At 40.3% G+C, this 27,729-nt stretch overlaps 1 protein-coding gene across 3 annotated transcripts; it reads left to right on the forward strand.

The window, feature by feature from the left end:
* The first annotated feature begins 1,729 nt into the window (after positions 1 to 1,729).
* Positions 1,730 to 27,442, forward strand: tcaim (T cell activation inhibitor, mitochondrial). Of its 3 annotated transcripts, none has more exons than XM_057340403.1 (11): positions 1,730 to 1,845; positions 2,936 to 2,978; positions 3,105 to 3,234; positions 3,466 to 3,616; positions 11,658 to 11,919; positions 15,003 to 15,125; positions 19,503 to 19,600; positions 19,695 to 19,786; positions 19,915 to 20,147; positions 25,373 to 25,504; positions 26,128 to 27,442. In XM_057340403.1, the coding sequence occupies exons 2-11, from the start codon at positions 2,947 to 2,949 to the stop codon at positions 26,351 to 26,353; spliced, it is 1,479 nt and encodes a 492-aa protein (XP_057196386.1). In that variant the 5' UTR covers positions 1,730 to 1,845; positions 2,936 to 2,946; the 3' UTR covers positions 26,354 to 27,442. The 3 variants fall into 3 exon arrangements, with proteins under 3 accessions (XP_057196386.1, XP_057196387.1, XP_057196388.1); XM_057340404.1 differs by having other exon boundaries at positions 11,673 to 11,919; XM_057340405.1 differs by lacking the exons at positions 1,730 to 1,845; positions 2,936 to 2,978; positions 3,105 to 3,234 and adding an exon at positions 11,140 to 11,222 and having other exon boundaries at positions 3,501 to 3,616.
* The last annotated feature ends 287 nt before the right edge of the window (positions 27,443 to 27,729 follow it).

Here is a 27,729-nt window from a genome sequence, read left to right on the forward strand (position 1 = left end):
GAAACGCGCAACGCGTGATTTATTACTTTTTTTGTTTAATAAGGACTCCTTCTTTTAACAGCAGTTAGTGTTTATGACAAGGCTTGACATGACAACGGTACGTTAAACCTCGTTAAGCATTTTAGAAAGTCATCCTCGTCTCCTTCCGACCGCAGATAGGTTTACAAGCCACGTTTTCCTCCGTTTCTCAGTCAATGCTCCATTTCCCCCTTCATGAACATCCACTTTTGCTACACAATAAAAACACATTTTGGTTTAATCAATTTAAACAACCAAAAACAACGCAAAATATAGGTATTTTGAATTTGTGGTAGGATTCAAATAAAAAACATTTCCCCCCATTTTGTGTCCCCCCCACTTCTCAAACCAAAGTTACTCTTGTATTATCCTGTCAAAACGAGAAAATATATTGTTTTAACGACATATGATCTCGTTATTATGACATAATTGAGTGGGAAAATAAAATGTATGTGGCAGCAATACGCCACCGTACGTAATATCTCGGGCTGCGACTGATACATGTTATCCATCACTTCTACTTTTTATGCGTGCACTTGCTGCCCGGCCGTTCCCAATGACATACAGATCCGCAGCATTGCCATCTGACTAAAACCAAAACGGCAACCGATGTCGAATAGATTAATGATTACAGACCAGACAGTAGTGTTAGTAAAAATATATTTAATACATGTGTAATACATAAGGGAGATAAATATGATTAGATAAACCGTAGGCCTTTCATAACGCGACAGCGTTGTGGGTCGGTGGGCGGCTGTAGAATACACCCCTACCACCGGCGATAATGGTAGGATCCAGCTGCAAGCGCAAGCACATAAATGTAAAATTAGAAAAACAAGTAATTTTTGTGTTTGTTCGAAAATCTGAAATTCTGAAGCAATTACCCAAACACGTATAATTGAAAATGAAACTGACAGACAATTATCCATTTGTGAAGTACCCATGAAAATTGAAAATGAAAGTTTGAAACCAATTTTCATTTGATTAATTTTGATGGTGAAATTTGAAAAAAGAACTGCAAAGCGTTACACGGACCCTACTTTAATGTATATTTTGCTTTTGTAAATCTTTGTTTAAAATATACTCTATTCTGTTTTTATATATGTACATATATTATAAACCACTTTAAGTTGCACTACATACATCACACTTTATTACATTTTATTTTATTACTATAATTATCTTTCTTTTCGTTTGTATACATACTTGCACTATTTGTATGGAGCCCAGCTGCAAATGCTTTGGCAATATGAATGCACTGTACATTTTGTTATGCCAATAAAGCACACTTAAATTGAAATTGAGAGAGAGAGAAAGAGAAAGAGAGAGAGAGACTGGTGATTTTTGCGTATGTGTGCTTTCAGCTGTTCCTATCTTTTTTCTTATATTTAGAATAAATTTTAGTTCGAAAGTTTTAGTGAATCATGATAAAATTAAACAAAAATAATCCGAAAATTAAATTCAGAAAATGATTTAGAAAAACATAAACAAATTTGGAGTGATCTTTACTCAAATCATCTCAAAAAGGTTTACTTTTCAAAGTCTAGCCAAGTTTGATGAAGAAACTTTTCTAGTTTGTAGTATAAATAAAAACCACTTAGAATCCTACCGTGTTTTTCAGTTTTGTGTTATCATCCAAAAAGCACCTACAGGGGGCGCTAGACCGTACAAATCGCATGTCAAGGCAAACGCACAGGAGCGTCGATCGATAGGCAGGCAGTCGATTAGCTCTGTCTGTATGTATCATTTGGCCTGAATGGAGTGCCTGAGTCAAGTACGTTAGTTTAAACATACCAGCAGCGAACATGTAACGTTGCATAAACACAGGTAAAGAATGTTATGTTGTTGTCGACATTTTGATCTTTTATTCAGACATGAATAATGTGTTTGTGCGATGCATTCTGCGTGTGTTGTGGGTCTTTATAAAGCGCAAACAGTTTGTTTGTGCTTGTTTACAGCTGATTATTGTGTTCATACACTATAGATAGTCGACAGGTTATAAGATCATTAGAGATAATATTTTGTTTTTGGAGCGGAAATGTTTGCTGTTATGTTGTTTGCTTGTTTGTTTGTAAATAGTCAAAATAAGAGGACATCGTTTACAACACGAACAGTAACGTTATAGGTCAAGATCACGTACATGTCTTTAACGGGAACGTTACCTGTCCTGGTCCTGAATCTAACGTTTGTCTGATCAAACTGACAAATTCTCCACACTTAGAAGATGTAACCATAGTAGTGGCTAATTTTTAGTGGATTGTTTACCATTTGTATTACCATATATAGTTTAACTACAAATATCATAGTTAAATTACTACAACACAACCATATTTTTTGTAATTACTATGATTTTACTGCAAATAAACTAAAAAAATATGGTAACTACAATAGCTGGGTGATTTTCACAATCTTGGTTTCAAATACGACACATATTTTTAGGGCTGTCAAACGATTAATCGCATTCAGAATAAAAGTTTTTGTTTAGTACATAATATATGTCTGTGTACTGTGCATATTAATTTTGCATTTATAAACACATACATGTACATGTGCATGTATATATTATAAGAAAAATTAAAAAATGAATAAACATTTCTTAATATATATTATACTGTATACACTGACATGTTTGCTACTGCGAACAAAATCAAGATTTGTGTGCGTGTGTAAACAGTCCTTTAAAAATGTTGTGGAGGAGGGGAACATACTGTAATTGTTTGTGATTTGAGAACATCTAGTAGAACACCCAACATTTGAAACATTTAGTCCTCCTCATTCTTGAATATTTGGTTACATCTTTAAATGTAACCAGATCTTAAAACAGACTTAATGGTGTAATCATTGTTTTGTACTATTGACCTGCTAAAGCGTCTAATATCTGTTATTGAGTTTCATGTACTTTGATTTCTCTCTCCAGCATCTAGCGTGATGTATGTGACCACCTTCCTGGGATATATGAGGTTTGTTTAACACCTATGGTTAATGACAATATTCTGTTGTGTTTCGTGAAATAAAATTTATGCAAATAAGGTATATTGTACTCATGCTTTGTATCAAGTCTTCTCATTTTTCATTCCCTCTCACAGGTTTGGTGGTAGATTTTCTCTTCAGATCGTTCAGAGGAGAAATCTCTCAGGAGCGGACACCATTAATGCCCTGCGCCCGTTTTACTTTGCAGTGCACCCTGATTTCTTTGGCCAGCATCCAAGAGAGAGAGTAATAATTAATTTGCAGTTTTATTATATACATAAGCCCTTAATATAATTTTATGTTATCCCTAAGCCCTAAAGTTTTTATTGCGTGCATTAAACTATTTAATTATAACTTGTGATGATAATATTTGAGTCTGGCAATCTACTGTAGCCCACAGCTCTGTGTTAAACAGGTTCAAGTGTTTCATATAATGTGTTCAAAAGCCCAAATTCTGTTTAAATTTCTGTGTTGCAGGAAGTGAATGAAAACTCCCTCAAAAGGCTAAATGGTTATCTGGAAAATCTTCAGAAGCCTGGTGCGAGATCCCCCAAACCCACAAACCTTACTTTTTATGTGAGGGACACAAAGGAAAGAACAGACTCCAATGACAGTCTGCAAGCCTCAGGTAAGATCATTCACCTTTGATTAAATTAATTCACCTTTGATTGGTTAGTTACAACAAGACACGCCTCCTCTGTTTTAAGAAAAATGATCTATAAATTAGTGATGTAACTGTGTGAAAATTTCAGATCACGATTATAGTGACCAATATTATCACGGTTTTATTCACATGTTCTGGAAATGTCAAAAAAGTGCTGATGTAAACCAAATTTAATATTGAGTTTACCTGTAAATGTACTTTTGTTTGATTTACATCAAATAAATAACATGAATATTAGTCACGGCACGTTGGGGACATGAGGTAAAAGTTTCCTAGTTCAGATTAAACACAACCTTAAAGGTGCAGTGAACTGGCCGTTTTTATTGTTTTATACTATTGTCTGATGTCTACTTATGGCGTTTGCGTGGTTTTTACATTCGAAAACATCAAAATCAATAAGTAATAGGTTATTTTCTACAGTGGTTTTGAGGCCGGCTGGAGAAACGCTCGGTTTTTAAGGGCGGGCCGCATAGAAGACTTGGTAGTAAACGCCCACTGCTATGATTGGATAGCAGCTTGCGTAGTTGGCTTAGTTGGGGCCTTCTGTGAATTTGGTTAGTCACGTAACGTTACGTAACGTGATTTTACTCAAATTTACAGACTTATTTCCCAGATGTGATGGCAAGGCTTTGCGTATAGTTTGTATATAGCCTAGGGCTGAAACGATTCCTCGAGTAACTCGAGTAATTCGAATACAAAAAATCATCGAGGCAATTTTTGTTGCCTCGAAGCTTTGTTTAATCCATTTAACTACAGTACACACGGAGCACTGCGTTTCCCCACAGACCGTTATTACTGACGCACAGCCCGCTAATCTCCATTCATGTTACAGGGCTCTCAAGTCTCACGCATTCACTGTGAGACACACGCATTTTAGTCTGTTCACACGCTCACACGTATGTCTCATGCTGATAAATAAGTGATAGCTTATTGAAATGGTGAACTGCTATTTTACTTAGTTTTAGTCTATTTTGCGAGTGAAACTTGTTTTCCGGCTGCACTGATTCCATAAAACTAGATGCGGACTAGTGGATGCCGAATTCTGTTATTTACACGTCATCTGGCTGTTCTGCGTGTCTGAGTGAATGAACTGCACAGTTTAACGTGCTACACGCGTGATGCTCATGAATTTGTCTGCGCTTTATGAGGACATGAACACATGAACTTCATCTCCAGAGTTGCTCTGAGAGTTTATTTCACGAACATGTTATTGTTTGAGTGAAGAAACAGACATATTAAAAAATAAGCGTTTGCCGACAACCTGTCAAAATAAAAGTCATAGGCTATTTAATAGTAAAAAAAGAAACCAAAACTAATTTAGATGAGCTAAATGCGTCATGCATAAGCTGAAGTTAGTTGTTTACCTTTGAAATGATTCTTTCTATTTTTATTCATATTTCTTATTTATATATTTGTATTATATTGCATTTTGAATGTAATATGGCAATGTAATGTACTAAATGGGTTTAGTTTTCACAGATGTTAATGTATGCAATTTCAGCAATAAAAACTTTAATTGTTCTAAACAGGAAACAAATTAGTTGTTTTACTCATTTTAAGAGACCTGTCTTATTTTCTCTTGTATATTTAATATTGCTTTTTAATAAAGAAAAAGTATGTATTATCCGAATACCCGATTAATCGATGGAAAATCAGTAGAATACTCGATTAGGAAAAGAATCAATAGCTGCAGCCCTGATATAGCCTATAGTTGTATGGTGTTTAGTGATATATGACCGTACATGTCAGCATTTAAGACCCGCGAACCGGACAGAAGATCACTGCGATCACGGGTCTCAAATGTTATAGTTTTCATGATAAATAAACAAACGGTAGACTCCCGGCCAAAATGACCCAGCACCAGAAATAATATCAAAACACTTCAAAACAGCCTCCATTATTCGCAAACGGTGGATAAAACTTTGAAAAATTATATATAAGCCCGCCAAATCACAGAGATGCCGATTACAATTATTACAAATGACTAGAGGTCCCCAGGTAATACTATCAAGGCATATCAAGCGATCTCTAACAAAGCAATAGTGACGCATAGTACAAATATGTTTTACTCACATAAGATTGCTGCGCCATTCCTGTCGGATCCAATATTGACGGCACAGCACTGCTTTTAAATTTTAGTCTCTCCGCAAAGACTTGTTCAAGGAATCCGCGTTGAAATGAAGCGAACAAACGCTCAATGTTTTCCCCACGTGAGCTAGAACGTCTTTAAAAATTAACTTCAACCACGCATTCCTACTGTCGGATTCCAAAGGAAGGTTATGCAGCGACTGTGTTCTTCCACAACCAGGCACTGCACAATATTTTGCGATCTTTAACGTTGATATTCTTCTGTGGAGGCGGTGTTCAACCTATCTATGACATAGATAGGTGCATTCCAGAACCCGCTGTTTGCTGAGCCTCCCCAGCCAACATTTTTTTGTGGGGCCAATGTAGGCCCCATGTGGGCTTGAGGCATGGGCCCCAAGTGGGTTTGTCCACGGGTTCCATGTCGGCCCTATGTGAATTAGCCCATATGAATCCTACGTAGAATCTGAGTGGGGCCCATGTGGGACCCAAGTGGGAAACATGCATAAGGCCCATATTGGTCCCACCTTATAAAGCCCATGTGGATTAAACCAATGTTTAATGGAGGAGCCCTGCATAGTGTATACTTCAGTGGTTCTAGATTATGTTTTTTGAGGTTTTCTACCTGGACAGTACAATTTTTGTGATTGCTAAATTATAATTGACCTTTTCCATTCTTATGCTCTACCAAATACAATGCAATTTTTACTGATTAAATGATAACTGCAGCATTTGGATGTTGCTTTATTAGATGTTAGTCTTCAAAATGAATAATCTACTACTTTATATTTGCCTGTACATCATAAACATAATAGGTGCATTCTGAAAATGAAAAACACATGGATGTTCAATATCAAATTTATTATAATTTTCTGATCCTTAACACAGAATATTTAACTAAACCTTAAATACAGTTTTAAATGTTAAATTCATTAAAAATAGTTTGATAGATTTCAGATTAGAAAAGGTACTTTAAACTCAACTGAACAAAAAATATTTTGAACGCTTAAACTGCTGACAGTCTGATGTTTTGTGTCAGACTGCGTTAAGGGCTCTTTTTCCACCCCGTGTCTCGTGCTCCAGTGGTTTCAGTCCCACACCTGTAACAGAAGAACACAAATACTGTTATTTGATATGTCCAGCATCACATAGTTTACAGCACAAATGAGTACTCTACATGCTATCAATTTAATGTCAAACAATTCAAAAATGCATCACCTCACAATAACAGATTTATTAGTTGACAAGTACAGTATACAGGTGCTGGTCATATAATTAGAATATCATCAAAAAGTTGATTTATTTCACTAATTCATTCAAAAAGTGAAACTTGTATATTATATTCATTCATTACACACAGACTGATATATTTCAAATGTTTATTTCTTTTAATTTGATGATTATAACTGACAGCTAATGAAAATCCCAAATTCAGTATCTCAGAAAATTAGAATATTACTTAAGACCAATACAAAGAAAGGATTTTTAGAAATCTTGGCCAACTGAAAAGTATGAAGATGAAAAGTATGAGCATGTACAGCACTCAATACTTAGTTGGGGCTCCTTTTGCCTGAATTACTGCAGCAATGCGGCGTGGCATGGAGTCGATTAGTCTGTGGCACTGCTCGGGTGTTATGAGAGCCCAGGTTGCTCTGATAGTCGCCTTCAGCTCTTCTGCATTGTTGGGTCTGGCATATCGCATCTTCCTCTTCACAATACCCCATAGATTTTCTATGGGGTTAAGGTCAGGTGAGTTTACTGGCCAATTAAGAACAGGGATACCATGGTCCTTAAACCAGGTACTGGTAGCTTTGGCACTGTGTGCAGGTGCCAAGTCCTGTTGGAAAATGAAATCTGCATCTCCATAAAGTTGGTCAGCAGCAGGAAGCATGAAGTGCTCTAAAACTTCCTGGTATACGGCTGCGTTGACCTTGGACCTCAGAAAACACAGTGGACCAACACCAGCAGATGACATGGCACCCCAAACCATCACTGACTGTGGAAACTTTACACTGGACCTCAAGCAACGTGGATTCTGTGCCTCTCCTCTCTTCCTCCAGACTCTGGGACCCTGATTTCCAAAGGAAATGCAAAATTTACTTTCATCAGAGAACATAACTTTGGACCACTCAGCAGCAGTCCAGTCCTTTTTGTCTTTAGCCCAGGCGAGACGCTTCTGATGCTTCCTGCTGCTGACCAACTTTATGGAGATGCAGATTTCATTTTCCAACAGGACTTGGCACCTGCACACAGTGCCAAAGCTACCAGTACCTGGTTTAAGGACCATGGTATCCCTGTTCTTAATTGGCCAGCAAACTCGCCTGACCTTAACCCCATAGAAAATCTATGGGGTATTGTGAAGAGGAAGATGCGATATGCCAGACCCAACAATGCAGAAGAGCTGAAGGCCACTATCAGAGCAACCTGGGCTCTCATAACACCTGAGCAGTGCCACAGACTGATCGACTCCATGCCACGCCGCATTGCTGCAGTAATTCAGGCAAAAGGAGCCCCAACTAAGTATTGAGTGCTGTACATGCTCATACTTTTCATGTTCATACTTTTCAGTTGGCCAAGATTTCTAAAAATCCTTTCTTTGTATTGGTCTTAAGTAATATTCTAATTTTCTGAGATACTGAATTTGGGATTTTCATTAGTTGTCAGTTATAATCATCAAATTAAAAGAAATAAACATTTGAAATATATCAGTCTGTGTGTAATGAATGAATATAATATACAAGTTTCACTTTTTGAATGGAATTAGTGAAATAAATCAACTTTTTGATGATATTCTAATTATATGACCAGCACCTGTATACTCTTATGAACAATCTGTTATGTGTAGTCTGCATAATGAAGGCAAAGATGCTGCATCTATGTGCAGATCAGTCATTTAACCCCCCTGGGGTCCGAGTTGGTTTTAAATCCTGGAGAAATTTTGTCATGTCCTGAGATTTGTGCTTTTTAGTAATGCACCCATATTTTAATACATCGTTATAAGTGGTGGGACATTATCACGTTGTGCTGTCAATCACTCTCTGGTAACGTTACGCTGAGAACCCTCAAAGGCTTTTCATTTATAATTAGCACTACACGAACCAGAAATATCACGCAAACAAAGCAAATACAACAAATCCGTGTTATATGATGTACATTTTCAGTAAAAAAAAAAACAAGATTCTTGAAGAAGACATTAACGTATTTAAAATGTAATGGGAACTAGCATTCTAGCACTACACAGGCTGCAGACAACGATTGCGCGGGCTGCATAAATCTGGTCTCAGAACACATTACAATTTATGTCCTAACGTTACATCGTTTCTGACATCAGCCTTTTGAGCTTTAGACGTCTGAGGAATTTAAAAGAATGGCATTAAATATAGTAAATTAGTGTCACTCGTCATAGGCTGTGGTAAAGTCAATTCAATTTTACCTCAGGTGGAAAAATGGCAGGTACACGCAGGCTTACAAAATGCAAAGGAAAATGACGGTCAAAACAGGGTTCCCGGAGCTTGATAACACGGATAACAAAAACACGCTTAAGAAAATATGACTTTTACCTTCTTATTTTTGATTATTTCCAGTCCAGACTCGATAAACTTGCTGCTCGGTGGAGTTGCCAGCGCGCCACTGCTCTGCCAAAGATATACTTCCGCCGATAAAGAAACTCCTCTGTAGTTTGATTTATTTATTTGATTTAAATCATAGCTGTCATTTAAACATTAAACATTTTCAACAAAATAATATTTAATTATGTGATATAAGAAAAATCTACCAAAACTCAGGAGAACTACTTTGTCAAGCGGAACAAAGTGTTCTCGGTCAGGGGTGTGCTCCACTCCATGCATCACCTGCGCAAAGCAATCGGGTTATGACATCAAGATACCGCGACATCGTTTCTAGGCAAGTGCTTCCTGATCGATCTCGCGGTAGTGTGACGTAAAGCGGTCGGTCTGCGCAGCTAAGTACGAAGTCGAAAGTATCTATAACATTGAGCAAGAACGTCGCTTGTGAGACTCATGTAAATGGACCTGGATTTCTACATTTATCTATCGTGGTTGATTTTCATACAGTTAGGACAGTGAAAGGAAGAAAATACTGATACAGGCCTATTGAATAAATTAACAAAAATATTCCAGAAACTCCATTTGCATTTAATACATAACAAAATCAGCCTAAATATCTGAGATATTTGTATGTTAAAAGGATTATCAACAAAATATAATAACTTTAAAAAGTTCAAATGCATAATGTATTTTAAGCATGAAATCATATGCCCACTTGGAGCCCATGAAGGTCTCATATGGGCGAAGCTATGTGGGACCCATATTGGTATCCCACACGGGCCCATATGTTTTGCCCATCTTAAACCTTTGCCCATGTGGAGCCCATGTCGCCCAGATATAACCCACATGGGGCCCACATACCAATGTTGGCTGGGTCATGTAAATAAAAGTTGTTATTTCAGTAACAAGGTCTGACGCTTACTGGATGTTCGCTTGAATACGATTCCCTCTTATATAACAAAAGCTCGGGTTAAAATTGTGGTCTTAGTTCGTGGCACCTTTAAGTGAGTGAATCAGATTTGCATCTAAACACAACACAATTCAGCAAATCTGTCTGTGTGTGTTGGGAGAAATTTGGTGTACTTTAGGACCCAGGAGAAAGTGGCATTACATCTGCGCTCATAGCAAAAGAAACAAGCTTAACTGAGTTTCAAACTCATCAAATCATTTAATGAAAAATGAATCGAAATGATGGGTCTGTATAAAGAAATATGAAGTAAACGTCTGTCAGTATATCTAAATTTCTGCAAATGTGCACATTTTTGGATTAAAGTCCAAATTAGTGGAGCACTGTCATCACAAATTTACAGGAGCAGACGTAGGTATGTCTCGCGTTATTTTGTTCCGAATGTCAGTACTCCTGATTTATTCTCCTGACTTATATGAACAAAACCCACGTTTCATGTTGCATCTACGTTATACTCTTGATAACTTTGTTTGATGCTGAACAGGGTTTTTCAAGCCATAACACTGCTACAGTTTAGCGGTAATTAAAATATGATGCGTAATACTAACCGTTGGACGTTATTATCACGGTAAACCATTAAACCGGTAATCGTTACATCCCTACTATACATTTACATCAACAGATTATGACATGTCAATATAAAATGCACTAAATGTTTTTAAAGGTATGGTTCACCCCAAAATAAGAGTACTTTGATGAATTACTTTTTTCAAAACGTGTAGGGGAGCGCAGGGCACAAAGTAACGCAGGGTTAACTGTAACACAGGCGTTGGACAGGGTCGACCGAGTTCTGCTCTCTGTCGTTTTCTCTCATTCCCAGATGACGATTATCTGTGAAATTGTTTCAAAGTTTTTATGTGTTTTCACAGAGATATTGGACAAAGTGTGTTGTGGCAGCATGGAAGTAAATTTCTTCATCTTGTTATGTTTTTTCGATTGCTCACTTGGCTGTGTAAGTCACCAAATTCAACCTTACATTATCTAAATCAATTATATTATCTTGTTGCATAAAACAGCACCGTATTGAAACATGTCAGATACTCATAGCAACTGTTAACTTGGCTTCGAAAAACCTGATTAATCAAGCTTAAACGTTTTTTGAGTGATTGAGCCATAACCAAAAAGCGTTACGTTCAACCCCGCTCTCCCCCTATCATTTTTTTTAAGGCTATTTGATTGATTTTAGTTTTTTATGTTTTAATGGTGATTTTTACTCCGGTATTCAAAACACCTCATGTTCCAAATCTTCTGAAGCCATATAAAAGATAGATAAGACAAGACAAAATCACAGAAATTCACACAAAAGTGATGTGGGGGTGGGTAAATAACAAAAAGATTTTAAATGTAGGATTTTCAATGTTTTTGAGTGTATAACTGAATTTGATAGGCCTGCATTTCCCAGGATTCCGCACAGTGAGCTTCACCCTTCAGTCTAAGGATGTTCTGAGCACAGTTCTAGATGTTCTGAAGTCCTGTAGCCTCTCAGTTGAACATATGCAGGAGCTGCAAACTAGACACACCCAATCACAACAGCCTGGGACATCTTTCTATCGACCAATCAAATGGGACAAGACTTACTACACTTTCACAGGGTTCAGAGACCCAGAGCAGGAGTTGGAACAAGCCAAAAGAGTGGATCCAACACTCAGGTACTTACAGAGACTATTATTACGCTCAGTAAAGCTTATCTAGATAAAAGTTCTCTGCCCACTTCCCCTTTTGAGAGTTTGCAAGCCATATTTGAACTTGTGTTGGACCTTTTACATTTTTGTTAAAACAAAGAAATACAATTCAAGATCATACATGATAATCCAACAGACAAGAATGTTCAGAAATGCAGGATGTAAAACTAACAAGACTTTGCAATGAATGAGAGAATTAACCAGGTATGAATAGACACAGTTAACAAGACACAGGTAAATGGAATTGGGATAAAGAGTGGTAAATGGGATTATGGGATGTATAGTCCAGAGTGTATACAGAGTCCAAGAGGGAGTGCCCTCTGGTGGAGCATGAGGGCACTCTACCTAGCGGGCTTGACGCATGAATAATGACTCGACAATGTTTTTTGTGCCATTTATTATCAGAAGTAACGTGTACATACAACCACAGGTGCACTCAGGGCTAGAAGTCCTATTGAGCTGAATAGAAATCCCTTCAGAGACCTTATTCACCTTATTTTTGACGTAAATGTGGGCGCCGCCATCTTTGTGCTGTTTGTATTTAGACTTCCGGTGAGCCACTAGGGATGTAACGATTCACCATGAGCCGGTTGAAAATCGATTATAATGTGTGACGATTCAAATCGGTTGAGGTGTGAACTGAATCACAATACATTTTTTGAACAGCAGTGGCCGCCATGTTCACTGCAAACCTAAACGTGGACATGCTGATATTTATTAAATGCAAAAGAAATCCAAGAAAAGCACAGACAGTATTAGTTTGTTTATATTAAAGAGACTTTTTCTATTATTAATTTGTTATAAAATTGCAGTTTAGTTTTGTTATTTGAAATAAAACATTATTTTATTATACAAAGAAACGTGAAGAATTTAAGAAATAATGCAAGGGAAGTTGTTCATTTCTAATTTGTTTCAACTCATTTTGTAAAAATAAATCGAGAGTAAATCGTGAATAAATCGCTGTTTTGACTGGCTAGTTCATATTTATTATGGAACCCAAAGGTACATGCTTAATGTGTGCAGTTATAGGTTGCCATAATATCCAGTACAAACGCAAAAAAATGTCTACAAAACATTTGTTCTGACCGTAATCCAGAATCAGAACTGAACCTGGATGTCGCGCACCTTATGATCTGCATCCATTAATCATTATGGATGTCCTTTCTTCTGGACAATTCACCTTGTTGACTACAATAACTACACAGCAAAATCACCAGTGTTAGAAAAGGTCAAATTAACTCTCACAGTGTATATATTGTCACGGTTTGCGTGGAGAAGAACCCAAATGCAGGCAGCGGCAGTGATGGGGTTAACAGGGATATTTATTTAAACAAAGAAACACAAAATAAATACCCACGATGGGGTATAACAGAATAAACAAGATATAATACAAGGGACAGGACATAGACTAACTAACACTAGACTTGCATAACATTAGGCAAGAACAAAACTGAACTAGACACTTACTAAGACTGATGGAATCGTAACAACAGGAACTCACGGTGAACATATGAGGAACAGCGGTACACAGAATACACAGGTCTACGGAATACACAGGTACAAGGTACAAGTACAACGGACGAGCACAGGACAAAGAACACGAGGGTATTTTATAGGGAGACAAACAAAGGATAATTAACGAGGGGCAGGTAAGGAACATGAGACACGGCAGGAAGGCAATACGGGAAACGAGAGGGGCGGGGCCAATGACGAGACACGAGAAAGCACATGGAATGTCAAAGGTAAACAACCCATGACTTTCTCACACTAAACATAAGGGATCTGTCACGATCCTGCCACAAGACTCGAAAATCATGAACAAGGCAGGACCATGACATATATAATCCACACTTCGATAGTGTGGATTATATATACACTGTGAGTGTTAATTTGAACTTTTTTAACACTGATGATTTTGCTGTGTAATAAACATCGTTTAAAGGCAGGCGTTTATGGGGAGAGTGACACTAAATGTAGAAAAATATCATAATTATATATCATAGATTACATATAAACAAAACGTATTTAGCAAAATTTAATAAACAGTATGCAAATAGTGGTATAATAATATTAGCAGAAGTTAAAACTTAGCTGTCAGCATTTTTATATGTATTTAGCCATTTAAAACTTAACAGGCTAAAGCAAACCTAATTTACCTGCCAGAGGATCGCAGCTGCATGACTAACAGTTACAGGACTTGTCCTGTCATTACGTTACACTTTCATTAATTTAGCAGACTTTTTTATCCAAAGCACATTTAACATTGTATCAACACGCTAAACAGTACTGATAGCCTAGTTTACCAGGCCATGTTACTAGGAGGATTAAAGCTGAAGTAAACAAGGGAGAGAATGAACAACATGAAATATTTTTTATTTAATAGACATAAAAACAGACAGTTATTGGTTAGTATGTTTTTAGAAAGTTGTGATGGATGCTGCAGCCGGTGGAGACCTGTGATACAAGAGCAACCATCCGTCTCCATTCTTCCGTTATTAGTTGTAAGGATCCAGGAATGTTTGCTCCACTTTGACTGGGAGTCACATCTGCTTTTAAAAACACGAATTCATGGTCTGTCATGTAAAAATTTTGACCGACTTTCCCACTGTGCATGTACTGGTACAGTTACGTCTCTGTGCTTTTATAGCTGCGCATCGAAGACCCGTCAACTCCGAGAGAAAATACAAAATAATTGAATATATCTTGATATGATATATCAGGCCATTTCATCCTCCCACTGTGTAATACATCGCGGGTGTGAAAAATATTCACCAGAGCTGTTTTAATGGTGTTTTGAGCATCCTCCCGCGACACTACTTCCATTGTTTTCCACCGGCCGTCTAATAAAACGGAAGTCTCAAGACAAATAGGAAGTACGTCACATCGTTTACTTCCGTGTTCAAAAATAAGGTGAATAGCCTTGAGCTTTAAGCTCTGCATAAACAGCATTTTTTTTGTGTCTGAGGCTTTGGATGTTCTATGAAAATGTTGTTTTGTTCAATAGGGTGGCTGATCCGAAGCATTGTTTCTCTCTGTCTGTCTGTCTTTAGTTTATGGCTGAGGAACAATGAGCAAGAGGCCACAAAGAAACAAAACGCCAGCGTGCCACGCCGTGAAGAGCTGAAGAGACTTAAAAGAGAACTGATCCAGAAGCTTGGCTTGCTGGACATCAGGTCAGCCCTAACTCAGCTTTACAGCTTTTATAGTCTTATGGTTTTAGAAATTCAGGTAATATGAGGTGGGGTAGTGGTGCAGTGGTTAGAGATCAGGGCTGATTAATTGGGTTGATCCCATGAAGAGAGTCTTTGTTCTTCACTATTGTGCCCTTGAGAAAGAGAATAGGTCCATGTCCCTGTTTGGTGGCATTGTATTAAAGAGTACATAACATGAGATCATGAAAATTACATTTCATGCAGTGTGAAATGTTGTCGTGTTTGAAAGTAAGCAGTCTGCCAAGTTGTAAATCCGAAGGTGAATGAATAACAAAGTTACTGGCTTGGAAACTCTGAATCACGCAAACGAGTCGTCCCTAGTCCGAGTCATGAACCGCCACGGATTTACGTCACTACATATAGTCCCCGCCTACGTTTTGCTAGGACTGCCCACGAAAACTTCACTCTTCTCCCCCAAACACTGTAGCTCGTGAGCCTCATTCGCGGTAGACCAATCACAGCAGACTAGACCATCTGACCAATCACATCAGACTAGGCTAGCGGAAAGGAGGGGATTAGACAGATGAATCGCGGAACGAATCATTTGAGAGTCAGCCAAGAATTAAGGTAAGAATAACTGCCTATTGTTACGAAATAATAGTGTTTTTACTAGGGCTGTCAAATTAATTTTTTCAAATTAACGCGTGAAAAATATTTAACGCAATTAACGCAGCATCCGTTTGTTTTGACATCCTTTGTCTAGCGTTACATTATGTAATCACGCTCTTATTCGTGTACAGGCTTTTAAACCACAAGCGCGATTTTAAAGAGTTGCTTTGACGCGTTCAATGAAGATAGACAGCTTCTAAACTGTGGGACGCGGCAAAACGCAACGCGAGGTCCAATCTGGTGTAAACAGTCATGGGCTGAAGGCTGCGTCGGTGAATCTCTGTCAAGACAGCGCATCCGTGTTAAGCTCTCTTTCGTGCTTGAATGGATAAAACCATACTAGATTATGTCAGAAAGCCCGTTTTGTCTAGAATTTTCTTAAGCAAGACTTCAAAGTGTAAAATAAAATCTTAAATGAATGCAAAGAGTTGTGAAAATGGGAGTGCGGTGACGGTTAGATCTGCGTACTGAGAAAGCTCTTAAAGGGGCCACGTTCTTAAACTAATGTCACTAATGTTGATCAAAGAACAAAATAAAAGAAGAAATCACTGTGATTTTATAGCTTTAGTGAGAATTATTCTGCATTTAATTGATAATTTAGCATTAAAGACTGTAAAGTGTTTGAGAACTTCCTTCAATTTCTGTATATTTCACGATGGCTCTCAATTATATTGTTGAATGGCTATAATTAATGTTAAAATAATCAATTTAATAGAGACATTAGTTACAGTACTAATACCAAATGTTTTCTTTCATTCATAAAATGACACTGTTAAAGAGATATGTTGTTTCTACATCAATTTGAAGATTAAATGTGAAATTATTAAAATATTATTGTAATGTGTGATTAATCGTGATTAATCACAGAAAATGTGTGATTAATCCGATTCATTTTTTTAATCGATTGACAGCACTAGTTTTTACACCTTATATGTACATAAACTTGTTGTAGGACCTTAAAAATCCCTAGTTATGTACTCTTTAAAGTAAATTTTACCAGTCCCAGTTATGTTAAAGATGGGATAAAACACGCAGTTTCTGCCAATCTCATATTAATCTTGAGTGCCTATACAGTAGTATTGTATACGTCGTATCTTCGAAGAGTTTTTTGTTTGAACAAATTTATAAAAGAGAGATACAGCTGTACGATTATTTCCTGAAAAAGACAAGCTGCTGGAGGTGTACAGGGGGACGGAACTATAGCACGAACACACAATACATCGTTGCATTATCGCTTATTATGCACATATGCTCTGATTGCCATCAAAACACAGACATATGACTTCGTTTGACTTACCATGTGCAGTTCATGTCCGGCATCTTTTAGCACTGGGACCGCGCCATCTATCAGTTTCAAACTATCTCCAAATCCACCATTATATCCACCGTTTATATAACATCCATGACTGAAATGCCGTGAACAAACAAACACACCTCAACTTCACTATCGCAAGAGTAACGAGCTGCAGCTGCAGGCCCACAGCGCAGCCAGTCTTGATAAGCGGGTCTTCCTATCGCTCGTCGGTTGACGCGTGGGCGTGCTTTTCCGGGAGAATTGCCCAATAAAAGGAATGGGATCCCTATTACGAAACAGGGATCCAGACTTATAAAAAAACTTTCCAAAACAAGTTGGAGTGCTGGGGGAGTGCATCAAGTACAGAAATACTACGTCATACGTCCAACTCGTTTTTTTGACCATGTTAAGCATGAGAAGCCAGCACGTTCAACAGTGTAAAGAAGTCAGAATGCATGACATAGCATGTTATCCCACCTTTAATAAAAATATATTTTGTATTATTAGTCATCATTAGCACCTGTGGGCTCGGCCAATAACAAATGAATTATGATATACAAAATTCCTACAATATGTAGCTTCTTATGATACCGCTATGATACAGGTTTTAAATCAATGTACAGTGAGTCCCAGAAGTCTGAGAACATATTAAATTGCTACATTTGAAATAAAAAATAAATAGAAAGTTATTTAAATTTAAAAAATAAAACGTAATAAGGTGAAATGAATATTAAAGCGGCAGTCCGTAGGATTGGCCTCTTTGTCGCCATCTCAGTTTGTAACTGCTACTGCAGGTGATGTGCGGAGATATTTCTTTGCGTGAGTTGTGATTCGGTCATAAATCATTGTGCATCATACAACTATATATACTATATGCAAAGCCTTGCCATCATATCCGGGATATAAGTCCGTAAATTTGAGTAAAATCACAGGCTTCACTTGTCCGTGCTAATGAAATACAGATGTTGGGAGGTCATTTCTAAATCACACGAGGTCCCCAGATAATACTAATCCCGGGCGAATAGGTCTTAAATTACATTTATCATAATGAACATAAAGAGAGAAAGAACAATCGATGAAACTGTACCCGTCTGTATTAACACAACAAGTGCGCTACGGTTTTTGTGTTATCTATTGAAATGTCTTACCTGTTCAGAAGAAATAAAGCGATGTCTGCATCCGTTTACAATCCTTTCAGATCACGGAGTTCCCGCCACCTACGAAATGCCTTGCCAATATTAATTCTTGTTTTCGCACGAGTCCGATCACATTCCCTGTTTCTTTGTAAACCATCTTCAGTTCGTTCTTTCTTGTTTTTCACAACTGATGAATCCCAAGATGTCAACACTGCTTGGCGTTTAAAAGTAAAAGTACTAAACGCCGCCATAAATAATACTAAACGTTGTATGAAATCCTACCCAGCAGTCGTGAGTACACGCTACAAACCGCCTGTCACTCGCAGCATACATGCTCTGGTTCGCAGCCGGATCCTCTTCGTTCTGTGTACGAATGTGAAGAAATGACGCACAGACGAAAGACACCAAATAAGGATCTCCGTAAAAGTCGACCCGACAGGGCAAATTACAAACCATTATTACAAGCTTTCTGTGGTGAATCCAGCAAGGGTAGTGACACAGTTTTAAACACCTTTCTTTCATGTACTTGCTCAATAATTGGTTTTAGCTCATTTTTACTCCAAAAAACTTGCGGACTGCCGCTTTAAGCTTTTTATACACTGCAAAAAATGACTTTCTTACTTAGTCTTTTTTTTTGTTTTCCAGTAAAAATGTCCAAACATTCTTGAATCAAGAAGCATTTTCTTGATGCGCAAACTGACCTAAGAAAATAAGTCTTGTTTTTAGTCGAAAAATATGAGATTTCAGTGAATTTATGCTTTTGTTTGCTTTAAAACAAACAATAAAATCTGCCAGTGGGGTAAGAAAAATAATCTTGAATTGAGTGACTAAGAAAAAGGTAAACCTTAATTCAAGATTATTTTTCTTACCCCATTGGCAGATTTTTTTTACTTATTTTCTTAGGTAATTTTGCTTATCAAGATAATGCATCTTGATCCAAGAATTTGTAGACATTTTTACTGGAAAACAAGAAAAAAACACTAAGTAAGAAAGTCATGTTTTGCAGTGTAGGTAACAAATCAAATAAGCAAATCTGTGAACTTATTCTGTCATTTAAAAGGTGCATATTTTATGAAACTGATTCATTATTTTCATTCAATATGATTTCTTAATCAAATTGTTAAGCTGATAATATATTACAAAAACAATATAATATAATACAAAATTAAATGTTTAAGTTAAGTTTTTTCAACCAGGTGAAACATTTTCACCATTAGAAAACGTGATTTAATAGAGATTCCTGCCAAACACCCTGTTGTCAAAATGTCTCCTGTGATCATGTGCTTGTCTGTCCTGTAGGTGGCAGCGTAAATGGGGAGTTGCACACAAATGCTGTCAGCTTCAGAGTCTGAGTCGTCTCTTCACACAGAGCCCTGAAGCTCTGCACAACCTGAGAGGTAACCATGAAAATAAGATTATAGGGGATGCCACAAATGTTCAATGTGTACATATGTATTCCTTTATTTGTTTTCTCTCTTTTCCAAATCACAGGATACGTAATCGTGTTCACCGACCAATCAGGAATGAACGCCTCCGGTCATGTGATGCTGGGAACCATGGATGTCCACCACCAGTGGACAAAGGTCAAACTCATTCATTCAAACTAGTGTTTACTTCTAAACAGGATTAAAATGTCACTACAAACCTTTATGCTAACTGTGATGGATAAAAATCTGTATGTGTGTTTGTATCTGCCCGCATCTGCGTTCAGTTCTTTGAAAGATTACCAAGCTACCGCAGGCTGTTTCAGCAGTCGGATTGGTTGAAGGAGCGCATCAGTAACCTGTTGGGAGAGATTCAGGTGATCCACATCGAGCGTTTGGGTCCAGCTCTGCCTCTAGAGGAACACTACAACACGCTCAACACCTTTCACAAGAGACTGATGCCCAAACGCCTCTCCCTGCATCCCCGCAGCCTGCAGGACCTTTCTATGACCCTGGAGAAGTAAAGAATCTATAGTCAATACATCCATTTGTTTATGTAACGGTTTTGAAATAAAAGAGATAATTTCTTTAAAGAGTAGTTCACCTAAAAATAAAAATGCTGACAGCATTTATACACTGTAATGCAGAGGTCTCTAACCTTTTTTTAAGTGAGGGCTACCTGAAGAGATAAAATCATCTAATTGTTGATAAATTCCTTTCAAACTTTAAACATGTGATGCATTATTTTTCGGCTCGCAGGATCAAATTGAGTTCCCTTTCTGTCGGTCTCTCGACGTTGTGTCGAGCCGACAGATGGGGTTCGTCCCTGAGAACCAATCGCTTCCGACTTCTTAGAAAAGGCCAATGAAATTGGCGAATGAAATTTGCATGCCGGACTCCGCCCCTGGATATCCAGGTATAAAGGGGAGACGGCGTGCCTCATTCATTCACCGTTTTGTTCTTCGGAGCCTTCGCTCATGATCAACAGACTTCGCTACAAATAGCAACTACAAGACTGCCGGTTCTACGATGTGGTGCAGCGGACTGTCCCTTCCTGCGGCGACTTCCCCTGGGCGTCTCGGCGGTTCCAGAAGTGTTCGAGTTTTTTCTCTAAAAGAGCAAATTTCTCCAGCGTGGCATGTCCCGCTGTTCTCGTGGGTGCAACACACTCATCGAGGAGGGGGACGGACACGAGGTCTGCTTCCAGTACGCTGGGGCAGCCCTTGTGGAAACGGCGGTTGACGATTCAGAAGTTGCGTCACGGGTGGCTGTGTTCCCACGGGACTCAGCCACCACCTCGTCTGCTTCCCGGTCCGTGACGGCAGGACTACGGCCCTGCCGCCCGCTACGGCGAGCAGCGAGGGTGATATGAGGATTACTGTGAGCGCTAATCCGTCAGCCACTGGCTCGCGGACCGTTCGCACCTCGTCTCGCTCGTCTGACCGTTCCCCACGAGACGGTCCCACCGTCTTGTTCCTCAACCACGTATTCGTAAACGGTGCGTGATGATGAGATGTCCATTGCAGCATCGGAGGGTGACTTACTGGCATCGCACCCTCCCTCGGGGGGTCGAGCCCAGGAAGAAGCGGACGTCGAAATGTCAGCCATGCTATCCCGGGCCGCCGGCATTGGGTTGCAGTGCACCGCACTGCCTCTCCCAACGCTCGCGGCTGGATACATGGTACCTCAGGTTTGAGAGCGGCTCGAAGCCGCACTCGCCCCCAGTGCCGTGTTTTCCCGGAAGTGCATGAGGAACTTAGTACGACCTTGAATTCCCCCTTTCGGCGCATGCACGTCAACTAGTTCCATCGCCCTTTCTTCCCTCGATGGTGGGGCAGCTAGAGTATACGTCGATGACCCCAGGGGCTCGACCTAGACTCCCGTCCAAAGCATGTAGGTTCTTCGGCATCTTAGGTTTCGAGAGCTTACTCTGCTGCGGGCCAAGCTGTCCCTTCTCTCCACGCTATGGCCATCCTGCAGGTCCATCAGGCCAAGGCGTTGAGAGAGCTCCACGAGGGTAAGACCGACCCAGCGCTTATGCAGGAACTTCGCGCCGTCACCGACCTCGCTCTACGGGCGACCAAGGTGACCGCGTGGGCCCTGGGTCGGGCGATGTCCACACTTGTGGTCCAGGAGAGACACCTCTGGCTGAACCTTGCACAGATGAGTAACGCCAAGAAAGCACCCATCTCGCAAGGGGGGGGCAGTTAGTTGATACTGTCGAGCAGCAGTTCTCGACAGTAAAGAAGCAGACAGAGAATATCAAGATATCCTCCCCCGCCGTGATTCGGCCGCCCTCTGGCCATCGAGATCCCGTGCACCGTCTGCTTCCCAGCAGCCCTGGTCCTCTTCGACGCCTTCCGGTTTCGGCGCCCCCACTCAGGCGGCCCCCCGGAAGAAGACATCGAAGAGGAGACCACCACCCCGTCAGCAGCCATGGCGGAAGCCAAAGCGGCCCTCATGGGAAGACCCCAGGGAGATCGAGAATACCTTCGGGCCCGACCCCAGCCATTCCATCGCTGGTTGGTCGATCCGGGACGGTTCCTGCCCCGTCCCAACAGCCCACTTCTAAGAGTTTTGGTGGTGACGACAGATGCCTCCCTGCAGGGTTGGGGTGCCGTGTGCAACGGGCACGCAGTGTCGGGGCACGGATGCTCTAGCACACAGCTGGCCGTGGGACAAGCGGAAGTACGCCTTCCCCCCAGTGAGCCTCATTGCACAGACTCTGTGCAAGGTCAGGGAAGAGGAGCATCATGTGTACTAGTTGTGCCATACTGGCCCAACCGGACTTGGTTCTCGGAGCTAATGCTCTTGACGACAGCTACCCCCTGGCTGATTCCCCTGACGAAGGATCTGCTTTCCCAGGGGAAGGGCATGTTATGGCATCCCAGGCCAGACCTCTGAAACCTCCATGTCTGGCCCCTGAACGGGACGAGGAGATCCTGAGTGGCCTACCCCCTGCGGCGGTTAAGACCATTACTCAGGCTAGGGCCCTGGCCACTAGGAGGCTATATGCCTGTAAGTGGTGCCTCTTCTCATCCTGGTGCTCTTCTCGAAAAGAAGACCCGCGGAATTGCTCGATCGGGAACGTGCTGTCCTTCCAGAGACTCAAGAGTAATCTCTCCCCTTCCACACTGAACGTGTATGTAGCCGCTATTGCAGCTCATCACGACCCAGTTGCTGGTAAGTCTCTAGGACAGCACAGCCTGATCATTTGGTTCCTAAGGGGCGCGGGAAGGCTACCGCCTCACCCGCGCTCCGTACCCTCTTGCGACCTTGATGCGGTCCTGGAGCCCCTCGGAGATGCCGCTCTTTCTCATCTCACGATGAAGACGGCTCTCCGGATGGCGCTCAAGAGGGTAGCAGACCTACAAGCATTCTCCGTGTCCACAGATTGCCTAGAACTCGGGCCCGGTGATTCTCACGCTATCCTGAGACCCCGGCCCGGCTACGTTCCCAAAGTTCCCACCACTCCCCCTAGACACCAGGTGGTGAACTTACAGGCGCTCCCCACCGGGGAGGAAGACCCAACCCCATCCGTGTCGTGTCCAGTACACGCAATTGCGCCTCTGCTTGGACCGCATGCAGAGCCGCAGGAGCTCTGAGCAGCTCTTTGCCTGTTTTGGAGATCAGCAGGGAGGGCTGTCTCAAACAGAGATTGGCGCACTGGATCATGGACACCGTCACTACGGCGTACCTGTCCTAAGATCGCCCGCGCCCACTGGGTGAGAGCTCTCTCCACACGGAGTATAGCCTCCTTGTGGGCACTGGCTCGAGGTGCCTCTCTGGCAGACATCTGCAGAGCTGCGGGTTGGGCTACAACCATCACCTTTGCGAGGTCCTACAGCCTCCGCGTAAACCGGTATCAGCTCGAGTCTTGCAGGCATCAGGCAAGACCGGCGGCCGGTAGGGTGTATGCCTATGACAGTACCTCCCCCCCTTCTTCTAGGTGGTTCAGCGTACTAAATTAGCCTCCCTTCTTCCCCACTGGGTGAAGAACAGGCACTCCATCCATCACTAAGCAAGCACCTCCTGCGGGCGGGCTGGGCTGAGCAGCCCTGCCCCTTAGGCCGGGTACCAACTGAGTTATCCACAACATAGCTCTAACCGGACCTAGTGCTACCGGACGTTGTAACCCCCCAGCAGGGCGGTTCCGTCTGATGTATCCTCATGATTGGTTCCCACCTTGGTAACCCATGACCTTCCCTAGGTGGACCTCCACCTCACGGTTAACTCCTTCAGTTCCTCCCATGAGTTCTCCCCTAACGGTGAGACCATGTTGGTATCTCCACTAAACTCCTCCCTGCGGTAGGAAGTGGTCTCTGTAGCGCATCCCCCATTTGAGGAAGTAGCGCTTACCCAGTGGCCTTACGGTACCGGGCGGCTTCTCGCTGTTAGAGAAACAAGGCCGCCGCCTGTGAGGCCGAAGGCAGGGGCCTTCCCACCTTTCAAGAAAGCTCTGGGACCCCCTACCTACCCACTGGTAGGTTACAATTTCGCGGTAGCGCTCACGGCTGACACGCCCAGGCCAGTCACCGTCGCTTCGCTAGAGATTGTGACAGGGCACAGTGTTGTGGCATTTTCCATAGGAACCCCATCTGTCGGCTCGACACAACGTTGAGAGACCGACAGAAAGGGAATGTCTTGGTTACGGATGTAACCTCAGTTTCCTGATGGAGGGAACGAGACGTTGTGTACTTCTTGCCACAACACGTGCCGCCCACTGCAGCAGTCGTGAGAGGTCTCAGGCTCCTCAGAGCTAAGGTGAATGAATGAGGCACGCCGTCTCCCCTTTATACCCGGATATCCGGGGGCGGAGTCCGGCATGCAAATTTAATTCGCCAATTTCATTGGCCTTTTCTAAGTCTAGTCGAAGTTGATAGGTTCTCACGACAAACCCCATCTGTCGGTTCGACTCAACGTCTCGTTCCCTCCATCAGGGAACAATGACATTGTGGGTTCATTTTTGGGTGAACTGGAACATGTGACCAGGAGCTAGTTGCACAAACATGGCCGCTAAGTTAAGACTGTGTCTTAACAACTAGTCTCATTGGCTAGCAATTAGTTAGGACTAATAAGTCTTACTTTTTAGATTTTTAATAGACCAATCTACCTTTTTATGTGACTGGATGACTAACTTGTAAGACTAGTTAAAGTAGTTTATGCAACCGGCTTTGGGTCTGTGTGCAGTTGAATATCAAGTTTAAATGGACAGTTGACCCAAAAATGAAGATATGTTTGTGTGAAGAACAGGCTAAAATGTACTTCCTTAAACAAAATAAAATTACAATTTCATCTATAAATGCCCCAGTATAATATGGGTGATGTAAAGGGCATTTGTTATAAAAATGTTATAAAGAATGTTTGTTAACTTTGTACCAATGTTTCCTTTCTTGAATGTTTCATTTGAATTATGCGACGTTACAGAACTGAAATGCGTGGAAATGCATTCTTCATCTTATTCATATAGGAAATGTTTCATTAAAGAATAGTATTGAGAAAAAAAGATGGAAATTAAATAAAGAAAGAACATGCTTGTCCAAGTTGAACAGATTGATGATGAATGGCATAGAGGTTTCAGACACTGAAGGTGTTTTTCCTGTCATTCTTCTGTTCTTTTCACATCTGTCTCATTTGAAGGATTCTGACAGATGTTACTGTTGACCAGTAACAGTCTTGAGAACTCTTTGTGCTGTTGAATGTCCAGTCAGTCGTGTTTTTTTTTATTCTGTTCTGTTGCCATAGTGACCGCTCCACCCCCTGCCTGCATGAGATGGGGCACTTCATCATCCCCACCATGTGTGACACCCTACTGCTGCAGAACTTCCTCCAGAGCCAGGCACAGGAGGCCCGGAGACGCACCCGACGCAAGGACCAGTAAGCACTGAACTCTTATAAAACATCAAAATTCACTGTATTTACATTTTTAATTTATGTCCCTGATAATGACTCCTCAGAGCATGACATGTTAGATATAAAAATGAAGGCAATAACTTTCTCCACCTCTAAAATCGCTTTGCTTTTCTGCTGATTAACCAATCGTGGGCCTTAAATACATTTAGGTTTTTACAATCCAGTCTACTGGTAATTTATTACCTAATTATTAAGCAATAATTTAGAAAAACTGGTATTATTATTGGTATTATTATTAAAAAGATATTCATACACTCTGTAAAAATGGGACACAATATACTGTATTAATATGAAGGAATTTTCCGTATTCATTTTTTACAGTTTTACCTGTATTTTACATTTTGCACTGCATTAAATTACATTTTAGCATCAAAGGAAATGTCCGTAAAATAAAGGAAAATGTACTGGCAATTTTCTGCCAGTACTTTATCTGTGTTTTTTACAGGATTTTTTTTACAGTGTATGTATAACTACATAATCTCGATGTATAACTATAAGGACAGTATTAGATTCACAGTGACCATTAATTTAGCTTTCATTCAGCCTTGGAAGCTCCATTAAAATGGAATGTATTCTCATGTGCACAGGTTGGAGGCAGAGGAAGAGAACATCATTTCGAGCTGTCGGCAGGATCTGTCTCTGTACAGTCTGTCGAAAGAGCCCAGCGTGTCGAGCAGTCAGATGATTCCCTGCTGCAGGCGTCTGATGGAAGAAAAATCTCCTCAGATGCAAGGCCTTCACCTCTGCGTTTCACATTTCTATTCCGTCATGCAGGACGGGGATCTGTGTATTCCCTGGGACTGGAAGGGCTGAAACAGACTGGAAGTGTTACTAATAGGTTTTCTACATGGTATTATGGTAACCTATGTCTCTCAGGCTGATGTAGTTGTTATAATGGAAGCAGCCTAATGTATAGGCACTATTATAAATGCACTTTGGTCCTAAAATACTCATGCATAGTGTCGTGCTTTTAAGGCAATGGTTCCCAGTGATGTAATATTGTAGCTTGGCACAGAAAATGTGTTGACTGCACTGCCAACCTTATACTATTATATATATCTACATGTTCAACAGAAACACTATTGTGCAAGGTAATTTTGGTTAAAAAGAAAGTCAGAAACCGGTGATTTTAAAGCAATAAAACAGGGTCTGTTTATCAGTCTAAACAGCTGTAAGAGAGCTGATAGACCTCCATTTTGCCTTTAAACAATCACTTTTAAAAAGCATATTTCTAATATCGTAATTCTTATTTTCTTGGCAGTTTTACATACAACTGTGGAGCTTTTCAGTATTGAACGTTTCTTGGTTCTAATTTTGAAGTGGTGCTAAAGCGGTACACCCCATGAATGGCTGCTTTATCATTTCCTTTATCATTTCTAAACCAAAATATCACTGCCTCACATTTACAAAAGGTAAACATTTAATGGTACCTACTGCCAAAAATAAAATGCACAGACAATGTTCAAATGTTGAGTCATAACTTTTCTGTAGAATGGAATGGTATAATATCATTCTGATGATTTATTGTGTGTCCAAGTATTCAGGTTTGGCATATGTACTTTTCAGATATATTAAATGTACATCATCAATCTTACATGCTGTAATATTCTCTATCTTGAGATGTAGAGTGCAGTGTGTTAATGTTGTTTTGCTGCTGTTGTAATTCAAAGTTTATAATGTGATGGCTGTACTCTATGTTTCATAAATATCAAATTGTGTGACCACAGAGTTAAGTAAGTTTTAACAGTCATCTTTTTTTTTAGAATTTCTTTGGTTATTTGTTTTTTGTGTTAAGCATTTCCTTGGTCGTTGATTTACAAAGGTTTTATGTCCATGACTTTTTGACTGACAAATATGAATGTGTAATGTTCAGTTGTATTATATATAAAAAAGTAAAATACTAACTGTTTATATTATAATCTCTCAGTCATATTGGAGTGATAGTGTGTAAAGAAAGAGTCCCAAACATTTTCAATGTGGACTGCCATATAAGATTGTGCCAAAATCTGTATATTTTACATTACATTATACTATAATTTATTACAGTTTACTGTATAGTCAGGGGCGTAGCCAGAACCTTTTTTTTAGATGTGGCCAGGTAAGACCCAGTGATTTTATTAGGGTGACCAAAAAATCTTTACAGACAGAAATTCTTAATTACACATAGTTTGCTGGTCAAAAACATACAC

This window comes from Triplophysa rosa, linkage group LG8, assembly GCF_024868665.1.
Source record: "Triplophysa rosa linkage group LG8, Trosa_1v2, whole genome shotgun sequence".
Classification (NCBI taxonomy): domain Eukaryota; kingdom Metazoa; phylum Chordata; class Actinopteri; order Cypriniformes; family Nemacheilidae; genus Triplophysa; species Triplophysa rosa.